Genomic DNA, 19,699 nt, shown 5'->3' on the forward strand with positions numbered 1-19,699 from the left:
GGACTCTGACCCCCAGAGAGTTGAGATATGGGAAGTACCCCTTCCAAAGAGAATTATGCACACCTATTGCTCAGTTTGCCCCATTCCGCATCAAAGACCTGGGGCTAATCAAGATTCAGAGAGTGAAAGCAGTTGGATGCCTTTCAGGGCTATTTTCGTAAATGTGTGCTATTTCTGTTAGCTCCCTGTGATAAGGAAGCCTGCCAACCGCACAGCATGGGATCCTTGTGTCTGCGGCTCAGGATTCTCCTCATGGGCCTGTGGAGACACACTGATCCTGACTCTCCGCATCCCCATTTCAGAAGCCACCTAGACTGCCGGCACCATCTACATTTTGATAAGTTTTTATTCCTTTCCTTTATTATTCCTTTATAAAAGTAAGAGACACCTTTTGAAAAATTCAAACACCACAGAAGTGTAGAAAGAAAAAGGTACATTGCCCTCGTTTTTCTCTCCAGAGAAAGGGGTCATTCGTCCCTCTGAATTCCTTGTTCCCCAAACCTACTCCTTAGGAGGAAAACCTTGTAAACAGCTGGTGCATATTCTCCAAGATCTTTGTTAACTTAAGTGCAAATACACATACACACATTGCTGTTTATATTGTTTTATGACGTATTCTGCTCTTACAGTTTCATTTATTGATTCGACATCTTTCTATGACAGTTCATATAAATTTTCTGAAAATTCTAAAAATATCTTTAAAAAATATATGGAATGATAAAGCACAGAAACCATGGTGAGGTCATGCTGAGTGAGCCGAGCTGAATGGGGATGTGGGTGCATCAGAAAAGAACTAAAGAGGAAGGAGGAAGAAGAGGCAGGAAAAACACAGGCGAACACAATTTCCAGTTTCACTTCTCAATCAAATTAAAGTCACACTCATATTATTCTCAAACACTGACGAGTGTTTGCTTTTGATGGTAAAATGGAAAGAGGCAGAGTCGGGCCTCTGTTCCAGTCCAAGTGCGTTGTGTTTCTGCACCATTTCACTTAACTCTCCTGAGTTTTCCTTTCCTTGCTCCAAAATGCCCAGATTGACTCTATAGGGTCTATGGTTCTTTCCATTTCTGATTAGTGATTTAATTTCCTGGAAAAAAACCCTCAAGAATTTTGTTCTGTATAAAGCAGTCTTTCCTCAGGGTGATCTTGGGTGTTCTCATCCATTTCCCAATGGCAGTTCTCAGGGCCAATGACACAGGTCACATCAACCTACCTGGTTAGCTTATGGTAACAACGACATTCTGTCTTGTGGTTCATAGAGAGTTTTTACACATCTTATCTGATGCTCACAGTTATTCAGTGATGTAGATTGAGCAGGCATTATTGTAATCCCCATTTTGTAGATTAGGAATTAAATTCAGAAAGGACTTGCAGAAATCTGATTCCACCTGCACTGTCTGTCGCACTGATGGCTGGACAGTCATGTACAGTCTGCATAGAGTCATCATCCTGCTCTTATTTGAGAATTTTATGTGTGATGTTTATAATAATAAAGAATGAATATTATTTGATGCCTATAATATAGGAAAAAGGAGGTTTAAGTTCACCAGTGAGATTCTTCCTGCGGACGGTCATAAAGAATGTTTTGAAGCATCACTAGATGACCTTTGACCCATTGGACCTTTGAGACTGTTCCAGGTCCCGTCAGGTCCTGCCTTTCTGCTTCAGACTCTCCAGTTCCAAAAGCCCTCTTGTAGTTTCCCTTGCTCCTTCAAGTCTCTCAGAGCTTTTTCTTTTGCATTTCTTCACCCTGGATGTGCTTCTTCTCCCTGCCTTTCTGTCAAACTTCTACTTGTCCTTCAAGTTCGAGGGCTCCCTGCCCTGTCAATGCTTTGCGCAGCATCTTCTGCAGACACAGGTGCTCCTATCTCTCTCCACTCAGCCTTTCAAATCTCCATGCCAGCAACCTCGTCACTTGTGGCTAACCTTAGCTATAGGCTTCTTACAGGTAAAATAAAGCGCATCTTTTCACTCTTGTGTTCCCAGACAGCACGGACTGTAATGCAGATGTTAAAAATAGGTATTGAATGAGTCAATTAATTTCACTGAGTATTATCAAGCTGGGAGTTTGGCAAAATTCTGGTTTTAATTTCTATGTAATTTGTTGTAGGAACTTTCTCTTTTCCTTGTTAATACTCAATGTTTTATTTTTTTAAAATTTTGAAGCAATTACAAACTTACAGAAAAGATGCAAGTACAGTTCAGAGACCTTTCGCCCTGAATCATTTGCGTGTAGGTTTCCGTTTGGACGCTCCATTCTCTTGGAATACTTTACTATGTATTTCCTATATTCTTTGAGCGCTTCCTTGCTTGCAGGCACACGAGATTCCGGGTTCCTCTTGTTCTTTGCCTGCCCAGTCCTGGAATCAACCCTTTTTCTAAGGAGCCCAGGTTCCTGTTAGTGGAGAATTGTTTTCAGGAGCCAAGCTCAGGGCCCTAGGTGTGCTCCTGGCTGTTCCCAGACCCTCCCAGCGGACAGAGCCAGGGATTATTTACAACTACGTCAATTTTTATCTGCTTATATCCTGAAAACTGCAAATCGACATTGATCTCTCCAATTCCAACGCAACCCCATGGGCTCACTCTGGTTTTCTCCCTCTCCATGATTGCAACTCTCTTCCTTGACCATGAGAAAACTGGCTATGATTATCTAATATATTCACTTATTTAATGAATCTCCTTATGTATAACTAATCTTCTATTTCTGCTTCCATCACTTTCCCCGCTGATTTTCTGCTTCTCCTCCTTAGGTTTTGACACCCTATAATTCTGCACCCAAATTTCAATATGGGGGGTTTCCACATACATTCAAGCAATTCTCAGACACCAACTGAGTGTCCTACAATTCAACCCAAACCTGACACTTTCTACCTGGAGATAGCATCAGATCCCACGGGTACAGGGCTCAGTCCTATAAGACTGCACCCTCCCCCTAAAAGCCAGTCACAAAGTCCAGGTTGTCAATGACTCACAGAACTCAAGAGAAACAATTTACTTGCTAGATCCCCAGTTTATTATAAAAGGATATAACTCGGGAACAGCCAGATGGAAGAGAGGCATAGGGCAAGGTGTGGGGAAAGGGCATGGAGCTTCCATACCCTTTCTGAGCAACCCACTTTCCATGAATCTCCAGGTATTCACCAACCCCACAGCCCTTTGAACCCTGTCCTTTCCAGTTTTTATGGAGGTTTCATTACATAGGTATGATTGATTAAATCATTGCCCATTGATGATTGATTCAACCTCCAGGCCCTCTCCCTTCCCCAGAGGTGAAGACGTCAGACTGAAAGGTCCAACCCACTAATCACACGGTTGGTTTTACTGGGAACCAGCTCCCACGGTAAATCTTGTCCAAAGGTCACCTCAGTTGCATAACAGGAGACATCTTTAACACTCTCATCACTTAGGAAATTCCAAGGGTTTTAGGAGCTTTGTGCCAGAAACAAGGATGAAGGCCAAATACATATTCCTTATTATAACTCATGCTATCGCACACCCCCTGTCAGGCAGCCCGCCTCACTGCTTAGACACTGGTATCACCTGCTGCTGCTCGGCGGGGTCTCCCTCCCCACCCTTGCCCATCTCTGACAGTCTGTGCCGGGCCTCTATCAAGCGTGGACGACTTCCTCACCTACCCAGACTCTGATGCTCCACACTTGGCTGCCTCTCTTTCTCTCCCCACAGACCCATGGATGCCCTCCAATCTTTGCCCTGGCTCTGACACCCCACCCCAGGCCATTGTTCCCTCTCCAGCCTGGGCTCTGACAAACCGTGCTGGGAAGGATGCTCGCCTCATGATACTCAGGTGCTGACATTCTGTGTTGGGGTGCATGCACACACTCTTACGGCATTAGGGATATACCTTCTGACTTTCCACGTTCCCTCCTCCAGTCTGGACACCTTTGTCACCCTGCCTGCACACTAAGTGTCCCTCCTACTTGGATACCCTCTTCTCTTGCTCAGGCTCCAGTATCCCTCTTCGGGGGTCTGTGACTGCCCTCCGTACGGAAACTGCTTATCACACCATGTTCCACCTAATGGCTCTAGGACTGGAAGGCAGAGGAAGAGAAGGAGAGGGGAAGAAGGGAAAGAAACACCTGTCTCTTAGATTTGCTCATTAGTCCTTCCACAGGGAAATGAGTGATGAGAAAGTTTAAAAGAGGCCAACTTCTTCCTTATTTACAACAGTAACAAAAGATTTGGACTGAGAAAAATGTGAAGTTATTAGAAAAAGTAAGATTTGATGTTAAATGTTCTTTCCATTGGAGAAGTGAACTTTTACTCTTCTTCCAGGTGTTTCATGTTTTATTCTGAGAGAGAACTTCTACACTGAATATTTAGAAATAAAAAGGCTGCAACGCACACTTGTTCTTCTATCCCAATTTCCTTGTTTCGGAGATGAGGGAAGTGACTCCTGGTCAGGTCAAACGACTTTTCCGGGTTTCCCAGGTGACAGAGTCAGAAAGAGCAAGGACATCTTTCAACATCCTGGCCAGTGTTCTTGGCATGTTCCCTTCATTATTATACTTTAAAATTATTTGACTTTTAAGGCAAATTTCCAAGAAAAATAAGGCATGTGCATAGATATGAATGACCAATAAATAAAATTTAACTTAAAAAAATCCACAGTATAAAATTTGTATTATTCAAAATTCATTTACATTTGTGGAAAAATCCAACATCTTATTGGTTTTGCAGTTCAAGCCGGGAACGAACAACCTGTTGGGTGCAGATGAACCATCTACAGTGTTCATTAATTTCCAAGAAACACCTTGAATCACTGAGGTCAAAAGGAAAAGCAGGTAATAAATTTCATTTAAGAATCCAGGGGCCAGCCCGGTGGCGCAGCAGTTAAGTTCGCAAGTTCTGCTTCTTGGCAGCCCGGGGTTCTCCAGGAAGATGGGCATGGATGTTAGCTCAGGGCCAGTCTTCCTCAGCAAAAAGAGGAAGATTGGCAGTAGTTAGCTCAGGGCTAATGTTCCTCAAGAAAAAAAAAAGAATCCAATAAAAATCCTGAAGAGTCCCATTAGCTGTGTGATTTAAGAGCTTAACTGTGATATGAACTTACTTCTGACTCTTGGGTGAAATATTTGCCCTCTTTGCACCAGTGTAACTCTGTAAATTAATATTAACCACTATACTGATTTTATAACTGGAAGGGACACACCGTCAAGATCATTTTGTTGATCTCCTTCCAAGGCAGGAATCCTTCCACCAGATACCCGCACATCTGACTCACTTTCAATCACGGGGAAATCACCACCTCACACAGCAGTTGTCCTTTATATTCTGCGGAAGCCTTCCTCTTGGTACCTTTGTCCTGTTACTGCAGCCTTCTGCCCTCCGGAGTTAGATAGAACACGGTTAAACCAGCTCCATATGACAGCCCATCAGTTATGTCTGCCTAGATCCTCATATTTCTGGGATTTTCTCTCCCTGTCTCTTCCAGGTTATATCTAAGTTCCTCACGGGAGATGAGATTCTTTCCCCTTCCCCATCTACTTGCTCCTGTGTGGACATAGTGACTCTTTTAAAATGTGCTGTTCTAGGAGGCCGTAGACTCTCCCCGTGAAAGGAAAGAACACCACTTGGAATTCTTCTTATTGTCCTTGGCCACATAACAGCGAACCAGGGTTTCACTTTATTTCTGGACAATTATATCCAGACACAACCTTTGCCCCCAAACACCGCATTCACTTTGCACAACTTGTTGACCTCACACCTAAGCCAGCCTTTCTTGAACCGTCATCTGAACAAACATCCATTCTGATCTGCGGATATCCCGTGCGGCGTCAGGAAGGGCCTGCTTGGGCAGTGCTGGCTTAGCTAGTCCACCACCACGCTACAGAGTTCGTTTCCTTTTTCTCCTCCGAGTTTAAGAAGTAAGACAAAAAAGCAATTCCTGCTAATCTCTTAGACAATGCCAGGGGCTCCAGACTCTATTCCAGGAAGCTGGTTTTATCAAGGTAACAAAGAGACCACCGAGACCAGAAAGCAGGCTAGGAGCACCGACACGGAGGTGGCGTTCAGGTAACCCCCGGGATGAGGGCGGGGAGCCGGCTTGGCTGAGGCTGCGCTCGCGCCACCCGGGCGAAGGGGAGCGGCCCGCGGCTCTGCGCCCCGGCGTGGACGCGCCCGGGAGTTCAGGCTGGGGGAGTGTGTCACCACGTGCCGCAGAGGCGGGGACAGGGCCCTCCTCCCCTTATCTGTAAAGGGCGCAGGGCCGGATCTCGGAGTTTCACAGCGGACTTGCCAGAGGCAGTGTTGAGACAGACAGGGACTCTCGTGGACACACAGAGACGCAGGGAGGCAGAACCTGGCAAACAGGAGAGGGGAGAGGTCAGCAGGCTAGCGAGTCCTTCCCACTAGTTGCCAAGCCCAGAGAAGAGACTTGGGAGAGGGAGGGTCCCTTTAGACTCCCAAACCCCACGACTCCGAAGGGGCCACTCCTGAAGCTCCTTGAGGACTGCAGGTCTCAGCCCTTCTAAGTTTGCTCGGAGGGAATTACGCAGAAAGACAGGAAGAGGAGGTGGGCTTCTACAGAGAGCGTGGGTTGAGTTCTCCCTAAGAGGTGGCGTGGTTTGGGGCTTTATATCCGGGAGGATCGTGTGTCACCACACTGTTCGCAAATCCTGGGGCGTTTGCAAACCGGCTCCGGGGCAGTTGGCCCCATGCCCGGCCGGGCGTTCGAAGGCTCTGGCCAGGCAGTGCTCCCGGGGCCGGCCGGCTGGTGGCCCGGTGGCCTTTATCTCTGTCCCCATTTGTCCTCTATCTCAGGCTCTCCAGGAGGCCCGGGGGCGCGCGCTGCCTAGAGCTGCCCACCCCAGGGTGCACCGCCACTTCAATGCTCCGCAGGTCACGGGCTGCTTCTCCTTCGAAGGCGGCGGAGGACCAGGGGCGCCCCGCGCCGCGCTGACTCGGACCCGCGCCAACGCCTGACCCGCGCGCCCTTGGGCACCGACGCCGGTGCGCCCGGCGCGTCCCTGTGCGCTCCAGCCCGGCTCGGGCCCTCGAGGGGCGGCTCCCGCCAGGATGGCCCCGGGCCGGGCGCTGGCCGGGCTCCTGCTGCTGGCGGCCGCCGGCCTCGGAGGGGCGGCGGCGGCGGGCCCCGGGCTGGCCTTCAGCGAGGATGTGCTGAGCGTGTTCGGCGCGAATCGGAGCCTGTCGGCGGCGCAGCTCGGGCGCCTGCTGGAGCAGCTGGGCGCCGCGCCCGCGGAGGGCGCCCCCGAGCCCGGGCGGCTGCACTTCAACCAGGTAGGCGGCCGGCCGGCCCGGCCCCCGGGCGCCGTGCGCGCGCGCGCGGTCTTCGGGAAGGGCTCAGGGGAAAGGGTCTCCTTGCGTTTTCCCAGGACGAGGCCGTAACTGGCGGCGCTTGCTTTTCACCAGACCGGGCTTCTTAGCCGGGGTTAAAGGCCGGCAGTGAGGGGACCAGAGGTGACAGTTTTATGCCTGATGAGCTGAGAGGTCAGAGGCTTGGGTTACAGGATTTTACAGAAAAGTTTATGAAGTAGGTGAGGGTGAGAAGCATCTTAAGAGATGCTTTTTAGCTAGGAATGGCGCGCTGAAATCTTCCCGGCAAGGACAGCGGCTCCCTTCCCCCCGCCCGGAGTAGGTGCTCCGTGGGTGACACCTGCCAGCGAGAGCCGGTGCAGTTCTGTCTTCCTGTGCGTTACAGCACGCGTCCAGAGCTGAGGGGCCTACTGTACGACGTGGGGGAGCCCAGGAGCCCGGGAAACCGAGGCACACACCCAGTTGGTGGGCAAACTGGGTTTAAAGTCTTAGTTTTTAGTTATCTGTCAGGTCAAATGTTTGATTCTGATAGTCATTCAAAATTAAAAATATATGTCTTAGTAGGTATACACAGTATTATTTAGGCATTTGGTAATTCCTAGGATTTAAGGCCAGCTGTGAATTACCTAGGAGCAACTAAGATCATACGTGTTAATTAATTTCAAAAAGTAGATGATAGAGCCCCAGTTCTTTCCATAATAAATATTCTGTGACATACTGTCTCAGAATCGTGAGGTCCACTGTGTGCTCTCAGCGCCCTCCTCCGAACCCCTCCCGCTTGTGAAACTCAAGTGAGTCAGCGCCCGAGTGTGTCCCTCCTGCTCTTGCTCCAGTGATGCTGATGATGAATAGCAGTGCGCAGTATTTTCCACCTTGTTCCTCACTTCTGGGCGATCTTAGTTTGTGTTACAAAATGGTTTTGCGGTCCAGGATGTTTGGGAGATGCTGCACGGTACACTCCGCCCTTGGGAATCAGCATTTCTCAGCGTCTGACCGGAGACTGCAGTCAGGCAAACTCATCAGATAAATTCCTTGATAATAACATTATACATAGGTTGGCATTCTTTTTGTTAGAAATATCTTACCTCATTTAAAACATACAATACTCAAGAAGAAGTAGAGGGCTGGCCCGGTTGCCCAGCGGTTAAGTTTGGACGTTCTGCTTCAGCGGCCCAGGGTTCGCCGGTTAGGATCCTGGGTGCGGACTTGGCACCGCTTGGCAAGCCATGCCGTGGAAGGCGTCCCACATGTAAAGTAGAGGAAGATGGGCACAGGTGTTAGCTCAGGGCCAGGCTTCCTCAGCAAAAAGAGGAGGATTGGCAGCAGCTGTTAGCTCAGGGCTAATCTTCCTCAAAAAAAAAAAAAAAAAGAAGAAGAAGTAGAACTTTCTGATGCTGTGGGGTATCAGAGGGTGACCCCCCTTTGATCTCGAAGGGCTTTGTGGTCCGCCTGTGCATGTTCTTTAGTAAACTATCTATAGTTCCCGTCCTGGCATGGTGTTATATATATGGTTTAATGTCTGAGAAATGGTATTCAGTTGGAAAAACTGAAATTCCCATATATTATATTGATGTTTTAGAAAATAAAACAAAGCAAACAACTTTCTATTTTCCGTTGAGTTGCAGTCTTTTCTCTTCCAATAGGGAAACTATTGAGCTGACCGCCATGTCTCCGGGCAGGAGAAGGGCGGTCATCTGATGGGGAAGAAGTGTGGCGGCTGGACTTGCGGCTGCGTATCTGCTGCCCACACATTGTTTTGACACCTTATCTCCTGGTCTTGCAGCATGTGGAGGTGTTGATGAGTTATAAAACCCCTGACCCCTGAGCTACCCTAGGCAGAGACACTGCAAAATATGCCTAAATTATTTAGGAAAATTGGTTCAGTTTATTAGCTATATGATTCCCAGTTTATGAGTAAGTAGGATGCCTCAGTAAGTAAATTATACGTATGTTGACACCTTGTTTCTCATTTTCATATTTGCATATTTAACTACCCTCATTATAGCCTTTGTGGGCAACAAAAAGAGACAGCAGGAAGCCCATGATTACTTTGGAAACAAAAGGAAGCCAAGGAAAATTTATCACTTAATCAGGGCTAACAAACATCTATTTGATGTTCTAGAAAGTCCTAATGAAAACAAGAATCATCAGTTAAATGATAACAAATGAAATGCCATTCCAGAAGAACCCATTAATTTGCCATCATTCATATCTGCTCCAGCAGGAAACCGTCCAATTTGGAGCAAAATTTAGGGCCATTAATGTCTGTATACCCTGAAGAAGACAATTTGGGTTTCCTCACTTGCAACAAAGTAGAATAAATAATGTATGGGCCTACTGTGAGAAGCTTGGTTTTCTGACTTTCAAAAAGGCTAAGAAAGTAGAATTTATTTCCGTGGGCCAGGAATTCATTGAATCTTCTGTGAGTTACTCACAAATGATGTTGTTCCTTTGGATGAGGGCTGTCATATTTCTTAGGCCAGCTTTTCTCACGTAACAGACAGCTGTCCTCTGGAGGCCTGTTAGACAATTCTGGAAGGTTTTCTAATATTTTTTTGGTATCTCTAAGTACTATTAGATTTACCTGTTGCTTTGGGAAACCAAAGTGACCTGCATTCCAACTGGAGACAACAGAACAATCGAGTGCACTGTTTTGCTTCTTAGGGTTTCTGAGGGTGCACGGAGCAGGTGGAAGAGGCCCCCCACGCAGCGGGAGTGGGGAGCCCTTTTCCGTGAGTGGGTCCCGGGCCCCATGGCTGGTGGAAGCCTGATGTGTCTTGGGGAGTTCCCAGAACACACAGGGAAGCCCAGCTGAATGAATTCCTGGGCGGTTAATTTATGGGGCTTCAGAATGGCCTCAGTGCTACCTTCTGTTTGTTCAGATGTTCCCTGCTCACTCTCCAGATGTTCTTTTATCTTCATTTCCTCTTCCAGACACCTCGCCTCCAAGTTCTTATGTGTAGACATTGGTTAAAGAGCTTGACGAAAAGGCAGGCCCTCATTCTCCCGATTATCACACCAAGCTGCAGGAAATGCCTCCGATCATCCCGGCTGACCCCGAGATGCCACGCTGCCTCTCCAGACCCAGCACTCACTAAACTAAACTATTCACTCTTCAGTGAATTCACCTTAGACTTTTGCTCAACCACTTAGCTCATAACCTTCCTTGCATCCTTCCTGTTTCCAACTGGAATATCCTTCTTTTCTTTGAATTGCCTTATCAAAACCCTACATTTTTAAAAGCCCAGTTAAACTCCACCATAAAACCTTTTTGGGGCATTATAGGCAGCACTGATTAGCTGATTTTCCTCTTTTTTGAATTCCTGAACTATTTTTTACTATGCTAATGACACTTAACTATTCATGTGTTCAACAAATATTTGAATGACTACTATCTAATTAGAGTGATTGTTTTAAAGTACAAATCTGATCATATTCATTTTATTAAAACAATTAAATGCCTTCAGAAGAATCTTCAAAGACTTTGATATGGCTTAAGCCCTTTTATGATCTAGTACCTGCATACTTCTCAAGTCTTATGCTTTGCCACCACTCCAGTCTTAATGGACTGCCTGCCGTTCCTGGTTCTCCATATACACCTGCTTAGGCTTCAGATATCGGTTTAGACATTACTTCTTCTGAGGAGCCTTTCTTGATCTGCTCACGGGTGTAATAGGAGCCCCTTCTATGTGATCCTATATTAATTGGTGCCTGTGCAATTGTGACATATTACAACTTGTTACAATTATAACATGTAAATAATTTTATATGTATTATAATTTTCTGTTTATATGGCTGCAAATCCGCCCCCACCCTGTTGCAACACGTGTACACATACATGATTTTAAACAACTTGAAGGGAATGGCCTGACACAGCTCTCGAGGGGCTAGTGTAGTGCCTGGTATATAACATGTACTTATTATATATTTTTTGAATGAATTAGTGAAGATTTTTTAATATGAGTAAGATAGTTTGGGCCCTAACATGACTTTATAGTTTATAGGGGGTGGTATGACATATGCACATGAAACTATAATCATGATAGAATGATATGTCTAATTAAAGAATTACAAACAAAAGTGGAATGGAATCAGACTTGCGTTTTCAGAAAATTCATCTGTTTCCTAGTGTGGGATATGTTGGAGTGAATCAGGGTGGGAGCTAAGGAGGACACTGCTGTGGTTCGCATGAGATGTGGTGATTCTTGAGCCTGGAGACCATCAGGAGGCCGCATAAAGGCTCTGCCTTCCTCTGGAAGTGCAGACATGGCTGAAGAGTAGACGAAAAAGCTCCAAAGATCAATATTTTCTACTTCAGTCTTTAGCCTGTAGTGGTCATTTAGCTATTGTTAAATCTTTTCCTTCAGTGGCTTCTGCCCAGTGATGCCAGAGGGAGAGGCAGCGAGCTAACTCTTGGCTTATTTCGGTGGATGGCCAGGCTAGCAAACAGGAGGGTGTGTGTGTGTGTGTGTGTGTGTGTGTCTGTAGTCATGACATGCATGCTCTATGCTCAGCTTGTTGTTATCTAGTGCACTTTCTCCTCGCGCAGGGTAATGGTGGATTAGACAGGGAGTTCTGAGAAGCCCTGACCAGGGAGGGAGGACAGACAGAGCATCTGCTTTTTTTTTTTTTTTTTGGCCTTTGCGTTCTGAGAAATGGTGGGGGTAAATCTTCTCGGAATACCTTCCAGTGTGCTTGTTCAGGTGAGAAACTGGAAGGGCAGGACAGAAGGGCGGGACAGAACGGCGAGGTTGCACTCAGCTCTCTGGTCACTTTCCTTCACCACAATGGACCTATTCTCATCTATTATGTCACTCTCATTTAAGTTGACCGTGTACAGTGTGATCCTTGTTTGCAGGAGGTTTTGGAAAAATGAGGGACACTCATAATTTATTTAACTATGATGTCAAAAGCTGGGTTTGCCTCCATGCCAGGTATGACTGGGATCTACATGGGAAAAATACCCTTCATTTTTTCCATATCCAGCTCCCAAACTTGCATCTTCACCCACTAACCTAGGAATCACACAGACCCTTTTGTATATTACATAAATGTAGGATTTATTTTTGGTCTCTTACTATGTGACCTAACTCTTTTAACTGATTTATTTGTATTATCACATTTCATACAACAATCCTATTTATTATCTTCATTTTATACAGGAGAAAAACGTGGTACAGAGAGGTTAAGTAACTCAACCTGTGTCGCGCAATAAGTGGTAGGACCTCAAGCAACCCTAAACACCGTGCATGGTGTTAGCACTTTCAGTTCTGTTCTCACTCTTACTCTGGAAGGATTCTAGAAGGACCCTGCTGCTTCTCGCTCTCTCCGTCCTGTCAGAGCGAGAGCCCGGCTCCCACCTGCGTCCTGCCCGGAGCGTCGGCGGCCCGCGCGGTGTGCGCAGGCGCGCAGAGACGGAGGGCCCGGCCCCGCTCAGCTTCCTGACTTCGTTGGGAGAGATCTTTATTCCCCTCTAGGGCTGTTTAAAGTCGAGTAGCTGGGTGGGAGATCTGCAGTTTTTCTATTTTCCAAGGTTCACGCTGTATTCCTGTTTCCTGACTAAACGTATCTGGGGAGATGTTGAGGGGCGGCGACTTCGTTTCCCCCTCATAGAAACCCATTGATTTTCAACTATGACTGTAGGTTAAGGTTTTTTTTTTTTCTTTAAATTTAATGTACATCTGAATGCTGTCTATCAGTTTCTTTGGGTGGTAGTGGAGGTCGGGAGAGAATCAAAGGAATATAAATAGGACTGGAAATTCAGGCCTGAAGTTGAGAAGGTTTGACATTCCTCGGGGAAAAGAAAAGCAGCCCCTTAGTGAAGGCAGCTTAATGTGCTTGGTAATCAGAGTTTGCGAGACAGTACTTGTGTTCAGAGTGGTGGTTCCTCAAGGGACTGTACATGTTACTAAGTACAAACAGTTAATATTAGGATCATTTACAATGCAAGTTATTAAAAAAATGTTAGTAAACTCTAGACGACCTAAGAAACAGAGATTTTTCCCATCTCCAACTCCAGATAACAATAGGTTCCTGTTTGTAATTGAAACTGATTAATTTATTCTCAAACTATTCCCAGTTGTCTGTTTCAGTAGCCAAATGGGTTCACCAAGGCTTGAGATTTGCGTTATAAAGAAATGAAACTGTCACTGAATTACCTTCCTGGTGATGGGATGTGGGCGCGTAGGAAATCTGCAGACCGGAGCCTGGTTTCATTGGGTTTCTGTCTCCTCCCAAAGATCCTCTGTTGTTTTTCTTGGCCTGAAGTTTAAGGAGAATAAAAACAAAAATCTGTGAATTTAGATCAAAGATGTTAACCTGAAAAGTAGTAGTGTGCCTTCAAGGTCCAAATGTTTAGTACTTTGACTTTTTATAACTAATTGAATAGTTAGAGAAAAGAACCAGGTGAGCATATATAAGATCTTTAAGGCTTTAGTTTTATTTTTGTCCAAAATTTACATCACTACTGAAATGTAGATGGTTAGGAGTCCATACTATACTTCCGGAAATTGATGTAACTGTGGTTTTAAGATTTACTCGAGGGCCACTGTCTGAGTTTTGCAGTGTGAAAGAACCCAGGACCCTCTATGTTCTGCTGGCCTTGTGAGTCGGAAAGCAGGTACGGAACAGGAGCCACTGTGGTCTCATTGGGATGGGAAGTGAGAGGTGTGTCTTGGGGGACAGAGAAAGTGAAAGTTAGCTTGAACTTCAAATGAAAGGAATGGTAGAATCAGTAGGCCGATTCTGATGTGTATAAACCCCGCTGTGTGTAAATATCGAGAACCTGCGCTGGAAGTCACTCAGGCCGTTTTGTTGAGGGACGGATGCGATTGAGGACACCAGGTAATCCAGTTTGTATATGGAATCATGGTGTCTGCAGTTTTCTTTAGGAGCAGGCGTCTCAGAACTTAGGTGTATTCTGTGGTTACTTCACCTCCCCATGTCAAGGTGGACAGCTGGACACTGGCCTGGCCCTAATCTGGGGATGAGTGCCATTGAAGTAAATGCTGTGGGAAGGGCCTTCACTGGTGGAGGAAGCAGGTCCTGTCCTAAGGGGAACGGTCGGCAGTGTCTATGGAGCACTTACCATGTGCCAGGCACTGTGCTCCCCGCGTTCCTATACACCGTCGGCTAACCCGCCTCGTCCCAGGGGCCAAGTCCTCCAGGTGTTGCCATGGGGAGACCCAGCCCTGGCTGCTTTCATACCTCCCTCAGAGGCATCTGGCTCAGAAGTGGAAGAGTGAGGATTCCACTCTAGGGCGACTGGACTTCAAAACCTATGTTCTTTCCACGGTTCCTCCTCATGACGAAGAATATCCTCCCACGGAGGTGCTGGTTTATTTCCCAAAAGGCCCAGTGCCTCCTATGTCATCCAAAGGCCTGGATGTCAAGGTGGCACTGATGCCAGTTTCTTGAAGCCACTGGGAACTGGACAGTCATTTGAAGCAGGAAGATGTTCTCTGCTGATATTCCTGTCTTGTTTGAGTAAAAAAAGAAAAAAGTTATTATTATTATTTCCTGCTGAAGCTGTCTCTGCAATAGTCAGGACTAGCTCTACAACCTGATATTAATTCCTCCACAGGCTGTCTTTTAACCTTACAATGTCATTTTGTGATATTGACACTTGATACTCAAAACAGTATTGTGAGAGAATTAGAACAGATCGGTTTCCCCAGAAACTGAGGCACAATTAAGTCATTTGGCCAAAGTCACCAGTTGTCCAAATCTGTGTGGGAGAATGGACTTTCCGGTTTTGAAGTGTCAGTTCTTCCCCACGGTGCTGGTTTTAGGAAGGTGCTGCATTCATGGGGTCCCTGTGCTGTGAATCCCCGAATCCAGTAGTCTGTGTGCCTCACTTTCTGTACATAACTGGGTGGTGGAAATGTATGAATTCCCACTCATTTCCTCACCTTTCAGTCACTCCCCAATGCATGTTGTCTGGCTCTGTCCCCAGACTTGGAGTTACTCTCTAGGACGTCACCCAGAAATTTCTTATTGCTAAATACAGTGGGTGTCTCAGGCCTTACCTCTCTGTTAATTTTGACGGTGTTCAACATGTCAGACTTGAAACACGCCCCTTCCTTGTCTGCAACTGTGTCTGCCTTGTTCTTGTTCCCTCTTTGGGTCCTGTCCCGAGCCCTCTTTCTTCTGATTTTGTGCTCTCTCTACAGCCTCAGCCACGCCTCTGGCTGCAGTTGTAGATGCAGTTGTACCTGCCTGTAGATGTTTTCTGAAGTGGTTGGGTTGGTTTGGATTTCTCTCTTGAGGGTCAGCCTTGCGCATCCTGTTGCCGATTGATGTCTAACTCTCTCTCCCCACTCCAACTCAGCGGGTCTAAACCTGTCCCCAATGAAATTCATCCACTCCATCCTTTCTCCGTCAAAACCTTCTGGTAATCCTGTTTTGCCTGTCTCAGCCATCAGCATCACCATCTGCTCCATTGACTAAGCTGAAAAACTGGATGCTATCCTTGACTCTCTCTCTCTCCTTCCCATATCAAATGCACATAAGTCTTGTGACAATAACTTCTGAATATCTGTTACTTATTCTCTCTAAGGCCTTGGTGGTCTGGTGGTTAAGATTCAGCACTCTCCCTGCTGTGGCCCAGGTTTGTTTCCTGGTCAGGGCACCACACCGCCGTCTGTTGGTTGTCATACTGTGGAGTCTGACTGTTGCTGTGATGCTGAAAGCTATGCCACCGGGATTTCAAATACCAGCACTGTCACCCAGGGTGGACAGGTTTCAGTGAAGCTTCCAGACTAAGACAGACTGGGACGAAGGACCTGGCCACCCACTTCAGAAAAATTGGCCATGAAAACCCTGTGAATAGCAGCAGAGCATCGTCTGATAGAGCACCGGAAGGTGAGAGGATGATGCAGAAAGACCTGGCAGGGACCGCTCTGCTGTCCACAGGGTCACTGGGAGTTGGAATCGATTCCACAGCACCACCACCAACAAATGTCTCTAAAGTCCAGTGTTCTCTTTTGTGTAATGGGGATAGTTTTACCTCCTTTATGGGACTGTTGAGGAGATTAAATTAGATGTTGTATTTTGCCATTCTGTCTTGTGCCTGGCATACTGTAAGTGCTCAATAAATGTCTGCTGTGTTGCTGCTGCTGCCCACTGTATCCAGTCTTGCCCCATGTCCCTCTCCATCCTCCACGCTATTGCCAGACTTTTATCTCTGATCTGCAAATCTGATCATTCCAGTGTCCTCAAATAGCTTCTTACCGCCAGAATAAGATCCAGACTCCTGCCTGGCAGTTAGAGCCCTGTATACGCGCCCCACCCTCATGTTTCTCCAAGCTTCTGTTCCTTTTTTTTCCACATCTCATCTTAGATACTACTTTCTCCTTTGACAATCCCATTACTTTAAGGTGCCCTAGTTATCCTGTCTTCCTCACATTTGTGGATCTGCCCGAGCGCTCACTGGGCCATACTGTAATTGCTTGTGTTTGTGTCTGACCTCTGCAGTAGTCTGTAAGACCTGTGAGGTGAGGGACTGCCTTGATCTCAGTCAGCTTCTCCACTCCTGTAACTAGCCTGCTGTCTAGTATATAGTTGGTATTCAGGAAATATTTGTTGAATGAATGAATAACTTCAACCTTTTACAATGAATTTTATACCAACGTAGCTTTCCAAATTATTTCAGTCAACCTACATGTCTCATTAATTCCAGGTAAACCAGCAATTCATTTATTTGATGCAGACATATTAATAAAGAAATATGTTCAAGTTGAACCCATGTGTCATCTGAGTAGAAGGGAATAATGGAGTTTTTGTTCCTTCTGTTTTCTGAATTTTGTAGAATTTTTTCTCCTCATTCAGACTTAGGTTTTCAACAGCCCATAGCTGTACCTTTGCGCGCACCTTGGAGATGTTGGGGTCAGTATTACTTTATTTGTGGTTTCAGGGCCACAGCGAGCTGGTTCTGGGAAAGTTTCATAGAATGAGCAGAGAAGCTTGTGACTGGAAACTGGCTCTTCAGAGGTCCTGTAAATGACGCTCAGGTTAATGATTTGTATTTTTCAGGTTTATACTCAGGCACTATGTACTAGTTTCTGATCTGCTTTCATCCACCCCCCTTTCCTTAATCTGTCCAATTAGTGATTGTTATAAATTGAGTGTCCAATATGTCTGAAGCTTTGTTAGGGGTTGAGGAAGATACAGAAAGGAATACATCCATCCTCTCTAGATGTTTGTGATCTGATTAATGAGATATTCATTTTTGTGAACATACGAAAATACAAGGAAGCACACGATAAGTGCCAAATAAGTAAAGCCGATGGGTGTAGGAGTCTGGAGACATGGCAGATTAAGCGGAGGAGGTGGAGCGAAGGTAGGATGACAGGAGGTGGACGCTAGAGGAGGCACATCGGAGTTCGAGGTCGAGGTCCCGGGGCCTGCAGATCACAGTCAAGGTGAGGACGAGACTTATGAGGACCTAGGGGTTGGGATAGAGAGTTCACGCATGCTTCTGGAGGATGGTAAAGGGAGAAAGGAGGAGTGGAGACAGATAATTGGCATTCTTTTGTGTTAGGACTTTAGACTCTCATCAGAAGGAAAGCTTTTTGTTTTTGTGTTGTGAGCCAGTTTGAGTAGAAGAGCGATAATGGTGGTGTTTCAGTGGAAAACCATCTGGTGGGGGTGTCAGATAAACAGGGAGAGAGGCGCATCAGGTAAGATTGATGAGAAGCTCCCAACATGTCCGTCAAGTGATGTATAACAGCCTATACACAGTTCCTATGTGCTGGATCAGACTTCTTGGCCTCAGGACCCCTGTGTACTCTTAGAAATCATTGAAGGCACCAAAGAGTTTTAGTATGTGTGGTTTATAACTATTGATATTTGCTATTATAGAAATTAATGCTGAAAAATTTTTAAATATTTATTTAATATGTTAAAAATAACAGTAATTAGCCCATAGTATGTTAACATTTTAAAAAAATGAAACATAACTGTATTTTCCATGACAAAAAAATTGGCGAGAAGAATGGCATTGTTTTACATTTTTGCAAATCTCTTTAATATCTGGCTTCGTAGGAGACAGCTGAATTCTCATATATGCTTCCGCATTCGTTCTCTTGTGACATATGTCATGAAAGAATGAGAGTGAAAAAGGAAAATGGAGTCTTAGTATTATTATAAAAATAATTTCACCTTGTGCATGCTCTGAAACAGCCTTGGTAACCCCCAGGGGTCCCTGGAACACATTTTGAGAACCACTGTGCCAAAGGATTATCCTAATCGGGCCTGTGATGGACAAGGCCATTCCTTGCATGTGGAGGTGAGACGACTCTGAAGGCTGAGCTCACTCCTTGTGGCGTCTGCCCACGCCGTGGGTTGGAGAAGAGCATGCCTTCCATACCTTGTCCCCACAGGGACTGAGCAGCAGGGACAAAGGCCTTTTGATCTTGGCAGCAAACAGGAGAAGACCCATGGGGCTATCTCGCAGGTGAGGGAAAGGCGGGGGCGCCTGCCACCTGGAGGCAGGTCAGGGTTGGGAAGCCAAGAATCCAGACTGAGTGTCTGTGCCCTGACTCCAGGCCAGGCTTTTAGCAGGAGAGGGTCTTGAGAGACTGAGTGTGGAATGGGACAGGCCTGAGAAGTTGTAAATTGTTGTGGCAAAGTCAGAAAACTTTGTCAACCTCTTTTTAAAGGTGCATCATAGCTTTTAAAATTTCTTTTTCTTTAGTAAAAATTAAAAAAACTTCCAGCCTGTCTTAATTGTGTTTGGAAGAACCCAGAAAAAGAGATTAATAAAAAATCCCATGTTTTAACTTTATTTTTCTAATCGAAACTGAAATACATGTACATTGTCTAAAATTTTGGCAAATTAAGAGAAGCAGAAAGGAAAAAATAAAAATCACCCATAATTTCACCACCCAGAGATAAATACTGTTAACATTTTGAGCATATATCTCCAGATTTTATTTAAGCTTTTTTTATAGCAGGGGTGTCATTCTATACATATTGTTTCATAATAATCTTTTCCTCCTTAACAATGTATCATAAAGTGAGGGAAAGAGTGTATCTAGGAAAGGTGCTGCCTCCTAAGGAAGAGTTTTTTATTTTTTATTGAGTTAATGATAGGTTACAATCTTGTGAAATTTCAGTTGTACATTATTGTCTGTCAGTCGTGTTGTAGGTGCACCCCTTCACCCTTTGTGCCCACCCCCCACCCCCCCTTTCCCCTAGTAGCTGCTAATCTGTTCTCTCTGTCCACATGTTTAAATTCCTCATATGAGTAGAGTCATACTGAGATTGTCCTTCTCTATCTGGCTTATTTCACTGAACATAATTCCCTCAAGGTCCATCCATGTTGTTGCAAATGAGACGATTTTGTTCTTTTTTATGGCTGAATAGTATTCCATTGCATATATATACCACATCTTCTTTATCTAAGGAA

The 19,699-nt window shown here is 45.6% G+C and overlaps 1 protein-coding gene across 6 annotated transcripts in view; it reads left to right on the plus strand.

Moving 5' to 3' along the window:
- The first annotated feature begins 5,425 nt into the window (after nucleotides 1-5,425).
- Nucleotides 5,426-19,699, plus strand: part of SLC39A8 (solute carrier family 39 member 8) — a 69,002-nt gene continuing 54,728 nt past the window's right edge. The window contains exons 1-2 of one of the 6 annotated variants that reach the window (XM_070505272.1): nucleotides 5,426-6,030; nucleotides 6,778-7,254. In XM_070505272.1, coding sequence (XP_070361373.1) covers nucleotides 7,033-7,254 — 222 coding nt within the window. In that variant the 5' untranslated portion in view covers nucleotides 5,426-6,030; nucleotides 6,778-7,032. Of the gene's footprint in view, nucleotides 6,031-6,162; nucleotides 6,530-6,777; nucleotides 7,255-19,699 lie in introns of those variants that run through there. The other 5 variants (XM_070505271.1, XM_014832985.3, XM_014832983.3 and 2 more) reach the window with 5 other exon arrangements.

Source organism: Equus asinus, chromosome 3 (genome assembly GCF_041296235.1).
Source record: "Equus asinus isolate D_3611 breed Donkey chromosome 3, EquAss-T2T_v2, whole genome shotgun sequence".
NCBI lineage: Eukaryota > Metazoa > Chordata > Mammalia > Perissodactyla > Equidae > Equus > Equus asinus.